Source organism: Drosophila simulans, chromosome 3L (genome assembly GCF_016746395.2).
Source record: "Drosophila simulans strain w501 chromosome 3L, Prin_Dsim_3.1, whole genome shotgun sequence".
NCBI lineage: Eukaryota > Metazoa > Arthropoda > Insecta > Diptera > Drosophilidae > Drosophila > Drosophila simulans.
The window spans coordinates 20,164,019-20,179,133 of NC_052522.2; the positions used below are offsets into that span (position 1 = coordinate 20,164,019).

Below are 15,115 nucleotides of genomic sequence, written 5' to 3' on the forward strand. Positions count from 1 at the left end.
GTTTGCAGATTCTCTTTTAAATAGATATTGAAAAATATTTTAATATAAAAAATCATTACAACTATTCTGTTTTCTTTTTTTTTTTTGTGGGGGATAACCCCTCCCTCACATTAAAGATATAATCTTATGTGTGCCATATTGTTTTTTTTCTCCTTTTTTATCGTTTTTCTTATATGCTTATTAAATCAAAACATTTGACGATTGTTCAACAAAAAGTACGATCAGGATACAATACGATTCAACTACAATATGTCTACAAATGTTTATGGATGTTCTATATGAAGTATGATGATGAAATTGAAAATCTTAACACGAAGTTCGGCGTACATTTGTATTGGATATAATGCACGGCTGGGTGCTAAGACATACGGCTAAGCAAAATATATGGAGCATCTATAAATGCTTTTCTGTATCATTAGATTTGCTGCCTTGATATATTGTTAAATATATAAAATTATATAAAATATGAAAACGTTTAGTTTCAACCCTCGCCCAAAGGCCTGTTTTAGTTTGCTTAGTAATTAGAAATTACATTTTTATGTAGGTATGTACTGAATGAGAAGGTGTCGAAAATGTGGACTTCCGATAAAAATACAAATGAGTTGGAATACGGTTGGCTGTATAGATGTGTATACTTCGATTTCTTATATGGAACGCATCGTGTTCTGTTTTCGATTGATGTGCATATTGATAGATTGAAAACGATTATATATATTCTCTCTTTCTCCTTTTTGTTTATGGCATCTTTCAGTCAATGACCACACGGGTAAGGAGTATGCCACGCTTGCTCAACCATAGTCTATAAATAAATATTATTGCATTAGATGTGAATCTGGAGAAGATAGCAGGAGAAACTTACCCGAAGCCAGCTCCCAGCAGCAGGGACAGGACGTTGGTCACCAGCAGCGAGTACAGAATTTCGCGGGAGAACAACGAGTTGGAGCCCAGTCGCTTCAAGCGGATGGAGTAGCCTGTGTTAGTCTTCTTTTTCTCGCCCTCGTCGCCGGCATCCTCGCTGACAGTCTCGAAGTTCCAGCTTCTGTAAATAATAATTCAATGAATGACCACAATGCTCCAAACTTAGATCCAGTTGCTAGAAACCTAGCCAAATAACTATATCAATATCTTTCATACCTGGGTGGCTGCTCCTCGGCATTGCGATTCCAGTTCTTCAGCCAATCTCCATTGTCTGCATTCTGTTTGTCTCCGCCCTGGCAAAAGCAAAACACAGAGACTGGCATTGTTAGCAAGATCACCTCGGTTCCGCCTCGATTCTCATCTCTTACCTTGGTCCAGTAGTTGATGTACACGTTTCTGAGCTCATCGTCCGGACAGAGCTCCGACTGGGGACTGTTCGGTGGACTCTTGGGGCTATCACGGGGCGTATCACGACGGGAGCTGGCCAAGGAGACGACACGGCTCGACTGGTTCGATTCGCGCTGGGCCTCGCGCAGAAGTCTCAGGTACTCCTCGCCATTGTTGAAGGGCAACGGAGTGATTCTGTCGGGGCTCTTGATGCCAGCCATCGCAGCTGTTGTGCTGAGTTCGATCCAAGATTCTGGAAAAGTAGATCATTAGCATGGTGGACTGGCTAGCAAAGTGGGTGAAAGCTAAAGCCGAATGGGGTGAAATTGAATATTTAGTTGGTTGCATTTGGAGGTGGTTAAATATAGCACGAGCTCGAGGGTCGAAACCTTTTGCGGCGTGTTGAATAAACATGAGAAGTCCGAATTTGTTGAGTCTTAAAACACAGACGTGCGTTATGACGTTCTTTATTGCATACAAACGAAAACGATCTATGTTCATTATTTGCCAATATATAATCAACCAATTTTAAAAAGGTTAGAAATTTCCATACAAAACATATAAATCAATTATACTGACGCACCACTTGTTTAAGTTTTGAATGGTTTAACACTATTTAACTGTTATTTATAAACTGCTAAACGTCAGTTTACAGTAATTACTTGTCTAAAACTACACTTGTTGACGAAATAAAGTAGTTTCACTTGTTTACTTAGCAAGACGTGCAGTTTGAGAGCGACTGTGCGGGGGCAGCGGCTCTAAAACTGTGCCATCGTCACCCTTTCAGCGTTTGTTTTCGTTTTTGTTTACACGTAAAAACATTTTAACCATACATACGCTCGGTTCGTTAGCCGATCTATAATGTATGTATTTGTATATATCTGTTCGAGTGCTCGTGCCCCATTGATAAGGCTAAAAACCCCAGCACTCGCACAATTTCCGTTTCTTTTCGGCATATTGTGTATATAAAGCAGCACACATGTTTTGTTTATAGTCTATACCAGTCGATGCTTATCAATGCGCTGCGGAGAAAATTTCATTTTCAAAACAAATCGAGAAAAAAATACAAACTGGCGATGCAATATGGGCACGAGAAGCGTGCAAGTTACTTGATGACAGCGGTGCTCGATCGGATGATAAGGAGCACAGTGGAGCGTGCCTAAAAACTACCTAATAATAAAACCAAATGATAAAAGCTATCCTAACGCATCTATATCTATCATTTATTAACAGCGTTCTAATCAATTAAGATTTCTTTTATTTTTGTAATGTCACATTATACATTTAAATTCTTTCTGGGATTGCTTCCTCTCTAGTTATCACTGTACATTCATCTAATTTAGACACTTTCGCGATGGAATCAGTTACAGAATAGTTCAAATCACTCACGTGGCAGACCAATCATGCTGACAATTGAATACTAAATGCAGCGTCTAGACGAAAAGGATGATGCATTTATGGTGGAAATGTTGCGAAAATGGAAAATGCTAAATGGAAATGCCCGCGGGTCAGGTAGACGCAGAAGTTTTGCACAGGTAAACAATATTTGGAGCGTTATCGGGAATCCGGGTTACAGGTACGAAAATGGAAACAAAAACAAAAGCAAAAGCGCACATAAGGGTGGCAAAAACAAAAACAATGGCTTTGTGACTCACGGCACGTAGGCCTCTCTCCCTCTCTTTCGGCCAAGCACTCTCCGTCACTCTCTAACACTCACTCCCCCTCTCTCTCTCTTTCTGCCCTACCCTCTTCGGGCTTTGTCGGGTGTGCATCTTGATGCGCAGCTGTCCAAAAGACCCTGAGTTGGGCCCATTGAACCGCCTTTATTATTGGACGGATGACTCCGCGGTATCATGATACGATTTCTTACGTAGTATATGGCACAGTGCACAAAGAAAAAATGTTTCTCAAAGTTGGTCATTCAAATCGCACGTGTTTTAAGGTCAAGAAACAGATCAAGCCGGCGTATTACTAACACACTTATTTCATATACATACATAGCTTTAAAAGATTAATATCATATTCATTCTGACATATAGAAAGACATATAAATAATTTTTATATATGCTAACTATCATTGATAAAGAAATTTATCATCCAATCTGTGTTAACCCTTTCCAAAGTGATGTATTTCATAACATATGGTTCGATTTGGGCTCAAACTGATTAGATTAGTACTGTTTGGATGGTAGTGAATTGAAAAACAAATTTTTCGTTGAACCGGCATTACTTTTGTGAGTGACTTTGCAGAATTGTGGTATAATTTCTTTGGTAGTCAACAACCTTTTGGACAAACAAACAAAGTGCTTTCAAGCAGTCAACCAAAAAGATTATACTTTTTGTAAAAAAAATAAAGATAATCTCTCAATATTTCGTGCAATTGCGATCTAAATTTATTAAATATTACCCATCATACGATTTTCATAAAATTAAGAGATTTTAAACAACACATTGAATTACGTTGATGAGTATAAATTTATTTAAGCTAGTTTTTCCGCGAGTGTAAACGTGGATGTTGATAAAGTGGGCAGCCGAAATACAAGTGAAGCGAATATGCCAAAGGCGCAATTTCTGGAAACGACCGATAGGGAAATGCCCTCCCACAAAATGTATTTATTTACGAATTATTTTAGCAAGCCAGACGGAAGAAGAGGAGCGGGTCGGAGAAAGGGAGAGCGCAAAAAGTAAACCACAACTGACGTCAAGCGGGCCAAGTGCAAAGTAAAGGAACAAGACATGACATGAATGAAAGAGAAGGAGCGGGGGGCGACGTTGAGAGAGGGAGAAAGAGTGCGTTGGCAGCTTCTTTGTCTTTGTTTTCATTCGGAGTTTTGCGGATTCTTTGTTGTCTCTCTCTCTTTCTCGCCCCTCTGCGGAGACAGAACAAGTGCAAAGTAAACAAATAAAAACAGAACGAAATCAAAAAGCAGACAAAGCAAAGCCTTGAAAAAATATGGGATGCGGATACCAAGAAATTACAAATAACTCCATAAATACATACACATGTCATAGATACTCTCGCAACAACAACAATGCGGCATAACGGGTTACCGTGTTATTGTTATGATTGCAAAAAGGGGAGACGCAAAAAAACACGAATGAAAGAGCAAAGCAGACGAAAACAAACAACTTACCGCCCAGCAAATCTTCGCTCGATTTTGGTGTCGTAGACATTTTGTTTTTGTTTATCGGTATGTGTGTTCAACACGTCAACACCAAAGATAACTTGGCTTTATTGCTTATTATTATTAACTCGCTTTAAAGTTAAACTATGTCTATTATTATGTCGTGAGTTTGACCAAGTTTTTTTGGCCCTTCCGTATGTCTGCCTGTGTTTGTGTATTCGCTTTTGCTGTTTATGTATGCGTAGGAAAATGCGTTTTACTTTTCGTTTGGCGCTGTTTCTCCGCCGCTGCACTCGATTTGACTATAACTATTGGTTTCGGACTGAAGCCAACTGCTGGAGCTCCGAAATATTGCAACTTTGTTTAATGCTTCTCCCGAAGCGACTGGCTAGTAACTAAAATTAAACACGATTCGTTCCTACGCACAAGCTTAATGCGTAGTTTAAATCTTTTGTTGCTGTACAGTGTGACCAGATTGAGAAACGGTAGCAATCCAGGTGCGTGTCAACGTTTTTCTACATCTGGCATCCCTTGAATCGGGTAAATTTATTGGTGGTTATTTTTGAAATGATAAAACTTGGTTTCTGTTAAGCTTTAAAAATATGCATATCTAGGCTGAATATGAAAAGAATATGTACATTTACATTTACTTTATTTTCATCTCGTTTTCAAAAACAAATCAAATGTTTCCAAATCACTTTTAGCCACATTCCGGACGAAATAAAAATTATTGCCTTCCACTATAGTCTTTGGCGATATATACAGATCTTTTTGCGGATCATATTGAGCTCTTCCCAGCAATTTCAGGAACTCATGACGTTCACGCAGTCGAAATTCGCGGGAGGCCAAAAGTTCTGGGCACTGGACAATCTGGGCATGCGGAAGGCCCATATCCTGGTGAATGTAACTAAATCGCTCGACAAGATCATCCGGAGCTGCAAGGATAAGTTGTTGATTTACAAATGTCTTTAATTTCGTATTTAGTTTGACTTACGAATCATCAATAGGCGGGGCTTTCGTACTACCAGGGCACTTAGCTCCTTGGCATTGAATCCCATTTCCTCCTTGAGGGTGAACACAGACTTGCGCAGGTGCTCCATATTGTAGGTAATGGCATTGGGTTCTCTGGTGGCCAAAAGTCGGAGATCATGGCCACTCAATTTGAACTCCTTTTGGAAGTAACCCAATCGACGATCCACTCGCCTGGTGGAGAACATCAGCCAATAAGGATTCTGGGTGAAAATTCTCTGCCTGGCTTCGTCCGAGAATCTCTTGCTTTTCAAATAGTCCACTCTGGTCTGCAGATCGTCCAAGTCCTCCTTGAACAGCAGCGGGTTCTTGGTGAACATCTTGCCGAAGTCATCGGGTGATACGCCCTGATCCACCAGGAAGGTTATGTAGGGCTTCACATTCTTCTCGAAATCCAGCTTCAGCACAAAGTCCCCCAATCCCTTTCGCCGTTCAATACTGTGCAGATCCACTCCCAAACTGATAAATTGCTGCAGGGTACTCGAGTTGTTCACATAGGCTGCCAAATTGAAGGAGGGCACATGGGCCTCCCGGTTTCGGAAGTCCAGAGCCACTTCTTTGGAGCCTTCACTTTCCGCAGGCTCTGTCTTCTTGTCATTTTGTGTGTGGGTTATACCCGCTGATGTTAACACCTCTACCTCATGGTGAGCACTTTGTTGTCCTCGCAGATTCCGTATTTGTGAGGTAATTGCTGCGTTTTTAGCCGCGTTTTGTGAATTCCTCAAAATGTTACGTATTGCTGAACAAAACATGCTGGAGGAGTTGCCAGACTGCGCCAGCAGTATGTTGTCAATGTTTCTAAATATGGCATGCTAGCTAGAAATAGCTAAAATTATATTTTGAATCTCTGCTGATATAAAAACATATTTGTTTTTATTGTTAGCTACAAAGGTTTAATGGAAATTTTTGAATAAAAATGCACTATCTATATCTAAATTCTTTAGTTTTTTTTAATATTCTTGGTATATTTTTTAATCCGACGGTATATGTTAACGGCTACAAGCACGGTCACACTAGGTCTGATCTTGGATTTATTTTGGTGTGAAAATTCCGGAGCATAAAAACAGAAGAAGCCTTTGTATATGCAAAACACCTGAGGAGAGCCGATAATTCCAAGTCAGCCACCTGTTGAACATTAGTCAATCGCCGCATAATGGACAAGCTGCGTCGCGTTCTGAGTGGAGATGAGCCCACTCCGGAGGAGGAGAGCAGTATCATTACACAGGTGAAGAAGTTTTCTAGTGGGACTGATCTCACTAAGCACCTTAACTAATTCCGGCTGGAGGAATTATGATTATGATGTGGCTTAAGAGCTAGCCACTGGCAACGCCCCCCTCGATCACATGGCTTCCCAAGCCGTGTGACGCTTATCAGGGCATTTAGTTAATATCAATCAATTACATACATGTGCTGTTAAAATAATAGCACTACTGCAGGTTGAAAGTTGATTTCCTAAAAAAAGGTATTGAATGTTTATTTTTTTTAAAGTCTGATTGCATGAATAATAAGTACCATATGTTGTCTCTCTAAGCAAGAAATTTTGACTTTCTAAATGTAACGGTTCTTTTTGTTTTGGGCACTTTCTGCAAAAGTGAGGCGAAATGAGGCGGTAACAAAAATAGCACTGACCACGTTTTTGCTGAATAAAATTAATAGGAGTGATTGCTTTGGGTTTTTTTTTCGACAAATTTTGAAAAAAGGAGTTGCATTAAAGGTTTTAATTGAATTTTTTTCGAAAGAAGTCCAAAAATTCTCTAGTTATGGGTCTGGGAAAGCATTTTACCGTCGAAAAAAGGAATTTGATTAAAAACATGATCTCTGAAGGTAAAACTTACGCTAAAATGGGACGGTTTTTTGGTTTTTCAAACAATATGAACCGCAATGCATTGCTGTTTGTCGAAAAGAACGAAACACGTGGAAAAAACCCCTTAATGTCCAACGTGGAGTTCAAGCGCTTGGTTCGGCAAAGCAAGAAGGAGCCTTTTAAGCCGGCCACGAAACTGAAGAAGGAGCTTCAGATAGCTGAAAGCGTGGAAACAGTTCGCAAACACTTAAGACAAAACAACCTTAATGTGTGCAGTCCCAGAAAAGTCCTGCTTCTGACTGCGAAGCATGTGGCAAAGCGAATCGAATATGCCAAGATACGCAAGGACTGGCCTGTGGAGAAGTAGCGCCACATTTTTGTGGTCAGATGAGAGCAAAATTGTGTTTTTTGGTTGGAAAGGCTCTCGGGGGATCCAACATCATGGTATGGACGTGCTTTTCATACTATGGAGTAGATCCGATTCATATGATTCAAGGCATCATGGATCAGCACATTTACACAGGTATCCCGGAAAATGTGATGGCGCCATATGCCGAGGATGAAATGCCGTTTTTTGGGACATTTCAACAGGATAACGACCCAAAACACACGAGGAAGAAGGCTCGAAAGTGGTTTGAGCAGAAATCGATCCGAGTAATGATCAGTCACCCGACTTGAATCCAATCGAAAAACTTTGTGCGGACGTGAAAAAAAGGTTTCTGAAGCCAAGCCCAACCATAACGAGGAACTTTGGATTCATGGGGGATCGAGGATCAAGGATTCATGGAGCAAAATTCCTCAAAAACGGTACCAGGACTTGGTGGACTCCATGCCAAGAGGATGCGCAGCTGTCATTGCCTACAATGGTCACGCAACCAAATATTAAGATTCTTTAAACATAGTTCTTAAGATATAATCTATTTGTTGAACTCTTATTTTATTTTTTTAGTTAGTTTTAGCAAAATACGAGAAACAGTGCTATTTTTGTTACCGCCTAAATTTGGAGGTTTTTTTTTGTTTTACCAATTATTTTTAAAATATCCATTAGATCTGTTACCAATTTTATTATTTCAATTGAAAATCATTGTAGTATTTAAGATTAGTGGAAAAAATTTTGAAAAAATGTCAGCTTTTGGTGCTATTATTGTTACCGCAACTGTACGCAGATCAACGACATGTCCACTTTGAGCTGGTCCACTCGGATCAAGGGATTCATCATCTGCTTCGCCTTGGGCATCTTACTTTCCATACTCGGCTCGGTCGCCCTATTTCTGCACAGAGGCATTGTGGTCTTTGCGGTCTTCTACACCCTAGGAAACATCATCTCGATGGCCAGGTGAGCGCGTTGCTGGTTCCAATCGTACTTCACACAGGCCGGCTAATGAGTCTCTCTTCTCCGGTTTCAGTACCTGCTTCCTCATGGGTCCCTTCAAGCAGATCAAGAAAATGTTCGCGGAAACCCGGCTGATCGCCACCATCATCGTGCTCGTCATGATGGTCCTGACGTTCATCGCTGCTATCGTGGTAAGGCGTCCATGTTCAAATCGAAGATACCACAATTATTTAGGGTTCGGTCTTTAATTTGCTCGTTGAATGCTTTTGGATCTTTTACTTAAAGTTACTTTCATAGCGATAGCATGACGATTTTGCTTGCAGGTTTTGTAGAGAACTTTTCCTTTATGTTTAAACTTTAAAGTTATCCAATGAAATTGCGTGCAAGAACATGAACTTACATACAGTAAAGTTAAATTATAGCTTTTAGCATTTTACTTTAATATTTATAACACAGTTTCACATGCCCTAACATTTAAATTCTGAATATTGGTTCACTTTTTATTACTTGAACTAAAAAAACAGTACGAGACAATCGATGTGTGGGCTTAATTTGTTATTATTTGTATTTGATTGGCATTTTTGTGTTTGTTTTTAGTGGAAAAAGGCGGGACTCACGCTTATATTCATTATCATACAATCTCTGGCCATGACCTGGTACTCGCTGTCTTACATCCCCTACGCCCGCGATGCGGTCAAGAAGACCATGTCGGCAATTCTGGAGGTCTAGAATCAGATGCGCTTCTGTACATAACTCGAGAAAAGCCAGATTGGTTTGTAGCTTAAGCTAAGACAATTGAATCGCTTGTATTGTATTAACCTAGCACTAGAACATAGAATGTCCTTTATATTCTCTTATTAACAAGTAATTCCATTTTGTCTTTTTAATAAATATATATATATATATATATCTTTTATACATATATATATATTTACATGTTATGTATTTAATTTAATCAGTACAGTTTTCTTTAGTGTATGTACATAATTCTCTTCTCTGTTTTGGTTTTTAATTTAAAGAATGGCCCGATCCACTTTGCTTCTGCAGCTTTCAAGTTTATTTATAGCAACTTCTTATTTTAGTTTCTTCTCTTTTTGCGGCGACAATTTACCTAGAAAAGTGAAATGAAAAATTGTAGATCAAAAGTAGCAGATATAAAAGTTAACAATAACTGGCTAGACTATTTTAATTTTAATATCGTAGTGCATGATGTTGGGTGCATCAATGGAATTGCTCCTTGGCGATTGTGCTTTTTTGTGGCAATGCAATCCGCGGAGAATCGGAGAAGGAGAAAGAGACAGAGAGGGGAGAAACGCAAGGAGAATTTAAATTGAGAGCAAATTGAGTTGAGAAAACAGTGTGGTTAACCATAAATTGAGCCAATAGCAAAGAAAGTCAGTGAGCGCAAAAAAGAAAGTTAGTTGGTAAGGCAGGCAACATTAAAGGGACTGAAGTGTAGAGTATAAGCCACAATTAAGCAAATGCCAGTTGTATTTCTTAAACAATTCAATAGTTATCCTAGTTTCCGAGTTATACAAATGATCCATCTTATACATGAACAGACATTTTGAACAACCCAACACAATTCAAGGAATATGTTTATATTTTATCCTTCACCATCACCCCATTTAATGTTGCTTGCAGTTGTTAAATGGATATACATACCTTTCGAGGGCGATGATGAGCTGGCAGGACTAGTTTCTTTTCTTTTTGCGGGCGTCGATGAAACCTTTTTCAGCTGCCGCTGCTGAAATATTCAAGTGCACAATTAGCACATCTGCACAACTTAAGTTGAATTCCAATTAGCTCTTACCTGCCAGTAAACCGCGAGGTAGACAAATGCCACCGAGATTATTACTTGGACAGTCAGCCACAGGACAATGTTGATGGCTTGCGTGCGCTCAAACAACTCCTTGCCATTCTTGATGCACAGAATAGCTTCGGAGACCATGATGGCGCCGTAAACCCAACACTGGGTGCCGACTCTCTTGCAGCGTGTGTCGGTGACATACACGTAATATTGCCTAAAACGCAGAGTATCAATTGAAATGAGGATATAAGATAAATGGTTAAAAGAAAAACATACCTAACCGAAGGCGCCACAAACAGACCGATGAAAATGAGACGACCTATGACAATGAAGTGATCTGGTGGCATCTCAAAGATGTGCTTCAAGAAGAATGTGTTCAGCTCGGTGACCTGCCAGAAGATCACTAGCTGAATGACGGCGGCAAATCTCATCGCCGTGGACTTGGGATCCAGCCAGCGAATGGCCGACCAGCTCTCGGGCGTAAACTGCAGCATGGCACGCTTGATTTTGCCCGTTGTGGTGGATATGTCCTTAATACTGGCCCACTTGTACTCGCGCATCTCCAGAATCTGGCAGATCTTCAGACCCATCCAAATGCCGAGACCGTTGCAGATGATCACATCCAGGATGAGTGCGTCCCACCAGCACTCGATGAAGTTGGGCAGCAGGTGCGCAAAGGTTATTTCGGTAATCTCCCACATCACGGAAATGGCCCACAGAATACCCATGTGACGGATCAGGATGGCCTTGAAGGCCCAGCCCAAGAAGTGACCCCAGGCAAAGACGTCCAAGTGGCCTTTAACGCGATCCCAACTGATGTCCGAGCAATTGACGCCATACTCCTAGAAATTATGAAATCGTTGGTTACATATTGGGCAGTTCATAGTGACGAAGAAGGACTTACCTTTTCCATATCTATGTGGAAGTTCTTCAACTTTGGATCGATCCAGTAGAATATGCTCCTGATGGTCGGGTAGTTTTGGAACATCAGGAATTGTAGCGTCAGCAGGTACAGCACAGAGCATCCGAATAATATCCGCCAGACGGCGGGATGGGGTCGTGTGAAGGGTCCATTGGGAAATGCAATCACCGAGACGATCAGAAAGAAGAACACAATGCAGAGGAGGCCGGCCCAGAGATTCTCGTCCACGTTCGCCTCGTTTCTGTAACGAAAGCGCATTGCTAAGTGGATGATCTTGGCTTCCATTAGCGCTACTATTTCAGTCATAGTATTCCTTATCAGCATAGCACGTTTTTCGATGGGGTTTGGGGGTCAATGGCACGATTAAGTGAACGTCGAGTACATTACGTATGTTCCTTAGGCGATTCTACTTTTATATACTGTTCGCTAGTCTAGCGCATATATATATTTTATTTTTTGTTTTTGGCTTTTTTAAACCTTCGGCTGTCTGAGTTGACACTTTTGGCAGAGTATTCGTGATATTTTTAAGTGCTTAACCCCTGTACAACAACTGATGGGTGAACTAAGAAGGCACATGGTGCAGATTTTTGATTAAAAATTATGATTTCATCGAAAGTTTTTCGAAGATAAGGGACTTGACAGGACATAGGTGAATAACTAGTGAAATCCAATCATTTTTGATGAACTGTCTATTAATATTATACAAAATGATGTAATTCAAGTATTTGAAATGAACGTGTTCGCCAATGAAACCTTTTGTAGAATAATAATAATAATTGGTTCTATCTCGCTAACAGCCAATGCAAATAAACTATTGTTACCAAGGGGATTTACTACAGACCAGTTATGTAATACTGATAAGGGTTAGGCCCAGTACTATAGTTCTAAACGTACCTCTCATAGGAAGTAATCAGTAATGACAGAAATGGATTTACAAACTCTTCCTTATCTAAAGATTCAGTTTGTTCAAGGAAAGTCCAATATAATATATTATAATTTAAACTACAAACTCCCAACTTTTTTTTTTGATGAATTTTTGATGAAGCTAACGAGGGCACAAAACCCGCATAAACACCCAATGGGTTAACAAGCAATCTCAGCTGACAAAGGCAAAGTTCTAAGATCGAAATGAATACAAGCGAACCGATGGCGAGTTTTCAATGAAGTTGCGTAGCATCCAGGATCGAATAACCTTCATTGGTGTGTTACCAGAAATCCTTTGCATACTAACTAAGCCTTCCTTTGCCAGAGATCACAATGGGTTTCCCTGCGGGCTCATGGGCTCCTCTACTCACCTGACGAACGCAAAGTACATGACGGCCAGCACCGAAACAGCCAGCAGGGTGATGGTGTGTGGCTTGTAGAAGAAGTCCAGCGATATGTCGTCCACGGGACGTTCGTTGACGATCACGAATGTCTGGGCGATCTCGTCCTTGCGTTTTCTGCGTGCGCCCGCACTGCTGCCACTGCCATCGCTGCCATCCCGTCGCTTGGTGGGCGTGGCCGGGGCACTGGCCGCGCCCGACTTGTAGGCGGGGTGATCCCGCTCAGCATCGCCGGCGGAGGAGGAGCTGGTGGCCAGTAGCGCGTCGCCCGACGAGGTCGGTGTGCCACGTGAATTAGTGCGCTTCTTCATCGCCCAACTACAAATTCGATTATCAAATGTAGGCGGGTGGCGTGATGTGGTTGTTGTTAGGTGGTTGGTGGCTCGGAATCGGATTCGGAATCGGTTTGGTGGCTAAGTACATGCGGGGACTGAAGGTTGCGCAACATTCGATTCGATTCCACCAAGGCTTCCCACTAGGCTTTCCTCGCAGCGGTTTCTATGGCGCCCGGTTCGGGTGTCCTCGATTGCTATGGCGTGGGCACGGCTCCTGGATCCTCGACTCGCGTTCGATCGGCGCACGTTTATTTTATCATTCGCCAGCTACCGTCCGTTGTTGTCAATTAACATGCTGCGCGCGACTTGGACCAATAAAAATCGACACTTGCCGGCGGTGGCGTTGCCGGAAGGTTGAAATGTGTGACTTGATAACAGGGGCGTTGCCAGACGAAGTGCGGAACGATGGGGGGCTTCGGCAATCTTATGATGCAAAATATTTTGTATTATTTCAGATCGAAATCGAAAAGCAATGATCAGCCTACTTTAAAACAGGATATCTAATTATATTGTCAATATTTTAGAGTTGCTATATCTTAGGGAACTTCATTCATTTGTTCTTTACCTTATCTCTTCTATATAATAACTATATATGCATCATTTACGTAATTCCCGTGTAATTCAATTCTTTTTGTTTACAAACAGTTAAATAAAAATGATTATAGCTGAGGTCCCGCATAATATCATTCAGTTAAGATATTGCAACATATTGGAATACTGGAACACCCCTAACGCTATTACTGCAGCCCTGAACAGCTGATTGCACTTGTTGACCAAAAAGCAATCCACGATTTTGCATTGGTTTCGGTATAAATTGCTTTTAAATCGCTTTATAATGCTGGACAAGGTTAAAAATGTTATCGTAGTGCTATCAGGCAAGGGAGGAGTAGGAAAATCCACAGTGAGCACCCAATTATCGCTGGCACTGCGAAAAAACGGATTTAAGGTAACTCAAACCATTTCACCATAAAACATTACACACAAATTTTTAAAGGTACTCATTCGTATAATCTATTAGGTTGGTCTGCTGGATATAGATCTGTGTGGACCGAGTGTGCCATATTTACTGGGCCTGGAAGGACGGGATATATTCCAGTGCGATGAGGGATGGGTTCCTGTATATACGGATGAATTCCAAACCTTGGCTGTGATGTCCATTGGATTTTTGTTGAAGAACCGTGAGGATCCGGTCATTTGGCGTGGTCCCAAGAAGACCATGATGATCCGTCAGTTCCTCACCGACGTCAGGTGGGATGAGCTGGATTACCTGATTATCGATACGCCACCCGGCACATCGGATGAGCACATCACCGTAATGGAGTGCCTGAAGGAGGTTGGTTGCCACGGAGCCATAATTGTGACCACTCCGCAGGAGGTGGCCCTGGACGATGTGCGCAAGGAGATCACCTTCTGCAAGAAGACAGGCATCAATATCCTGGGCATAGTCGAGAATATGAGTGGGTGAGTTCTTTAAGTTTGTTAAGCCACAGAACAGACAACAAAATAGGATTCATTTTAATTTGTCCTAATTGAAACTCCAATGTAAGGCACCGAAAACGATAGCCATCCATTAACTGTTCCCTAACTGAAAAGAGTTTTACAAACTCCTGATAAGCATTTCTACTGTACTTAATGCTGACTAATTGAAAATGCAAATATACATAGATATTAATTGGACGCCTTTGCGCGTCAAGTTTACGGCAGGGCGACACCTGTGGACTTTAACCAGGTGATAATTATCTCATGTTTGACTAAATTATCTTATATTTGATTTACGCAGGTTCGTGTGCCCCCATTGCACCTCGTGCACCAATATTTTCTCGTCAAACGGTGGCGTCTCACTGGCCACATACGCCCAAGTTCCACATCTAGGAACTCTGCCCATAGATCCCCGAGTGGGCGTTTTGGCGGGCACCACTACGTCCGTCTTGGACGAGCTTCCGGATTCCACGACAGCGGAGGTGCTGACGCATTTAGTTGAGAAGTTGAAAACAATGTTGGCCTCCTAAATAAACACCAAAATAACAATTTTTTAAATTTGATAGCTTGTTTCAATATTCAGTTTATGAATATAACCATTTTCATCAGGAAACGATCTGATTTGTCAAATATTCCAAAATTTTAAGG

The 15,115-nt window shown here is 41.2% G+C and overlaps 5 protein-coding genes across 7 annotated transcripts; 2 read left to right on the plus strand and 3 right to left on the minus strand.

Annotated features, from left to right (window-relative positions):
* Positions 1-9: 9 nt before the first annotated feature.
* LOC6738879 (BCL2/adenovirus E1B 19 kDa protein-interacting protein 3) lies at positions 10-4,929 on the minus strand. Of its 2 annotated transcripts, none has more exons than XM_002085638.4 (5): positions 4,440-4,929; positions 1,287-1,558; positions 1,135-1,211; positions 860-1,039; positions 10-799 (listed from the first exon to the last, which is right to left on the minus strand). In XM_002085638.4, the coding sequence occupies exons 1-5, from the start codon at positions 4,477-4,479 to the stop codon at positions 748-750; spliced, it is 621 nt and encodes a 206-aa protein (XP_002085674.1). In that variant the 5' UTR covers positions 4,480-4,929; the 3' UTR covers positions 10-747. The 2 variants fall into 2 exon arrangements, with proteins under 2 accessions (XP_002085674.1, XP_016032704.1); XM_016169177.3 differs by lacking the exon at positions 4,440-4,929 and adding an exon at positions 2,695-2,844.
* Positions 4,930-5,065: 136 nt separating this feature from the next.
* On the minus strand, positions 5,066-6,252 carry LOC6738880 (transcription termination factor 3, mitochondrial). Its single transcript, XM_016169175.3, has 2 exons — positions 5,425-6,252; positions 5,066-5,365 (listed from the first exon to the last, which is right to left on the minus strand). The coding sequence occupies exons 1-2, from the start codon at positions 6,209-6,211 to the stop codon at positions 5,088-5,090; spliced, it is 1,065 nt and encodes a 354-aa protein (XP_016032705.1). The 5' UTR covers positions 6,212-6,252; the 3' UTR covers positions 5,066-5,087.
* A 183-nt stretch (positions 6,253-6,435) lies between these two features.
* On the plus strand, positions 6,436-9,551 carry LOC6738881 (vesicle transport protein SFT2A). Its single transcript, XM_002085640.4, has 4 exons — positions 6,436-6,684; positions 8,430-8,599; positions 8,670-8,787; positions 9,194-9,551. The coding sequence occupies exons 1-4, from the start codon at positions 6,613-6,615 to the stop codon at positions 9,323-9,325; spliced, it is 492 nt and encodes a 163-aa protein (XP_002085676.1). The 5' UTR covers positions 6,436-6,612; the 3' UTR covers positions 9,326-9,551.
* Positions 9,552-9,593: 42 nt separating this feature from the next.
* LOC6738882 (phosphatidylserine synthase) lies at positions 9,594-13,385 on the minus strand. 2 transcript variants are annotated; one of them, XM_016169174.3, is made up of 6 exons: positions 12,624-13,384; positions 11,311-11,569; positions 10,683-11,248; positions 10,410-10,620; positions 10,262-10,343; positions 9,594-9,707 (listed from the first exon to the last, which is right to left on the minus strand). In XM_016169174.3, exons 1-6 carry the CDS (start codon positions 12,962-12,964, stop codon positions 9,670-9,672), a joined length of 1,497 nt encoding a protein of 498 aa, XP_016032708.1. In that variant the 5' UTR covers positions 12,965-13,384; the 3' UTR covers positions 9,594-9,669. The 2 variants fall into 2 exon arrangements, with proteins under 2 accessions (XP_016032708.1, XP_016032707.1); XM_016169173.3 differs by having other exon boundaries at positions 9,686-9,845; positions 12,624-13,385.
* Positions 13,386-13,714: 329 nt separating this feature from the next.
* On the plus strand, positions 13,715-15,026 carry LOC6738883 (cytosolic Fe-S cluster assembly factor NUBP2 homolog). Its single transcript, XM_002085642.3, has 3 exons — positions 13,715-13,934; positions 14,007-14,449; positions 14,769-15,026. The coding sequence occupies exons 1-3, from the start codon at positions 13,824-13,826 to the stop codon at positions 14,995-14,997; spliced, it is 783 nt and encodes a 260-aa protein (XP_002085678.1). The 5' UTR covers positions 13,715-13,823; the 3' UTR covers positions 14,998-15,026.
* Positions 15,027-15,115: the final 89 nt, after the last annotated feature.

What these genes read in the sequence shown, in the direction of transcription:
- LOC6738879 (XM_002085638.4), bottom strand. Translation starts at nt 4,479, where the DNA reads ATGTCTACGACACCAAAATCGAGCGAAGATTTGCTGGGCG. An exon ending in GCCGAGGAGCAGCCACCCAG is followed by an intron (nt 1,040 to 1,134) that starts GTATGAAAGATA and finishes TATTATTTACAG; the next exon opens with AAGCTGGAACTTCGAGACTG. An exon ending in CTGCTGGGAGCTGGCTTCGG is followed by an intron (nt 800 to 859) that starts GTAAGTTTCTCC and finishes ATTTATTTATAG; the next exon opens with ACTATGGTTGAGCAAGCGTG.
- LOC6738880 (XM_016169175.3), bottom strand. Translation starts at nt 6,211, where the DNA reads ATGTTTTGTTCAGCAATACGTAACATTTTGAGGAATTCACAAAACGCG. An exon ending in GCCCCGCCTATTGATGATTC is followed by an intron (nt 5,366 to 5,424) that starts GTAAGTCAAACT and finishes TTATCCTTGCAG; the next exon opens with CTCCGGATGATCTTGTCGAG.
- LOC6738881 (XM_002085640.4), top strand. Translation starts at nt 6,613, where the DNA reads ATGGACAAGCTGCGTCGCGTTCTGAGTGGAGATGAGCCCACTCCGGAG. An exon ending in AGAGCAGTATCATTACACAG is followed by an intron (nt 6,685 to 8,429) that starts GTGAAGAAGTTT and finishes AACTGTACGCAG; the next exon opens with ATCAACGACATGTCCACTTT. An exon ending in AACATCATCTCGATGGCCAG is followed by an intron (nt 8,600 to 8,669) that starts GTGAGCGCGTTG and finishes CTCCGGTTTCAG; the next exon opens with TACCTGCTTCCTCATGGGTC.
- LOC6738882 (XM_016169173.3), bottom strand. Translation starts at nt 12,964, where the DNA reads ATGAAGAAGCGCACTAATTCACGTGGCACACCGACCTCGTCGGGCGAC. An exon ending in ATGTACTTTGCGTTCGTCAG is followed by an intron (nt 11,570 to 12,623) that starts GTGAGTAGAGGA and finishes CTTTCGTTACAG; the next exon opens with AAACGAGGCGAACGTGGACG. An exon ending in TTTGTGGCGCCTTCGGTTAG is followed by an intron (nt 10,621 to 10,682) that starts GTATGTTTTTCT and finishes TCTGCGTTTTAG; the next exon opens with GCAATATTACGTGTATGTCA.
- LOC6738883 (XM_002085642.3), top strand. Translation starts at nt 13,824, where the DNA reads ATGCTGGACAAGGTTAAAAATGTTATCGTAGTGCTATCAGGCAAGGGA. An exon ending in TGCGAAAAAACGGATTTAAG is followed by an intron (nt 13,935 to 14,006) that starts GTAACTCAAACC and finishes ATAATCTATTAG; the next exon opens with GTTGGTCTGCTGGATATAGA. An exon ending in ATAGTCGAGAATATGAGTGG is followed by an intron (nt 14,450 to 14,768) that starts GTGAGTTCTTTA and finishes TGATTTACGCAG; the next exon opens with GTTCGTGTGCCCCCATTGCA.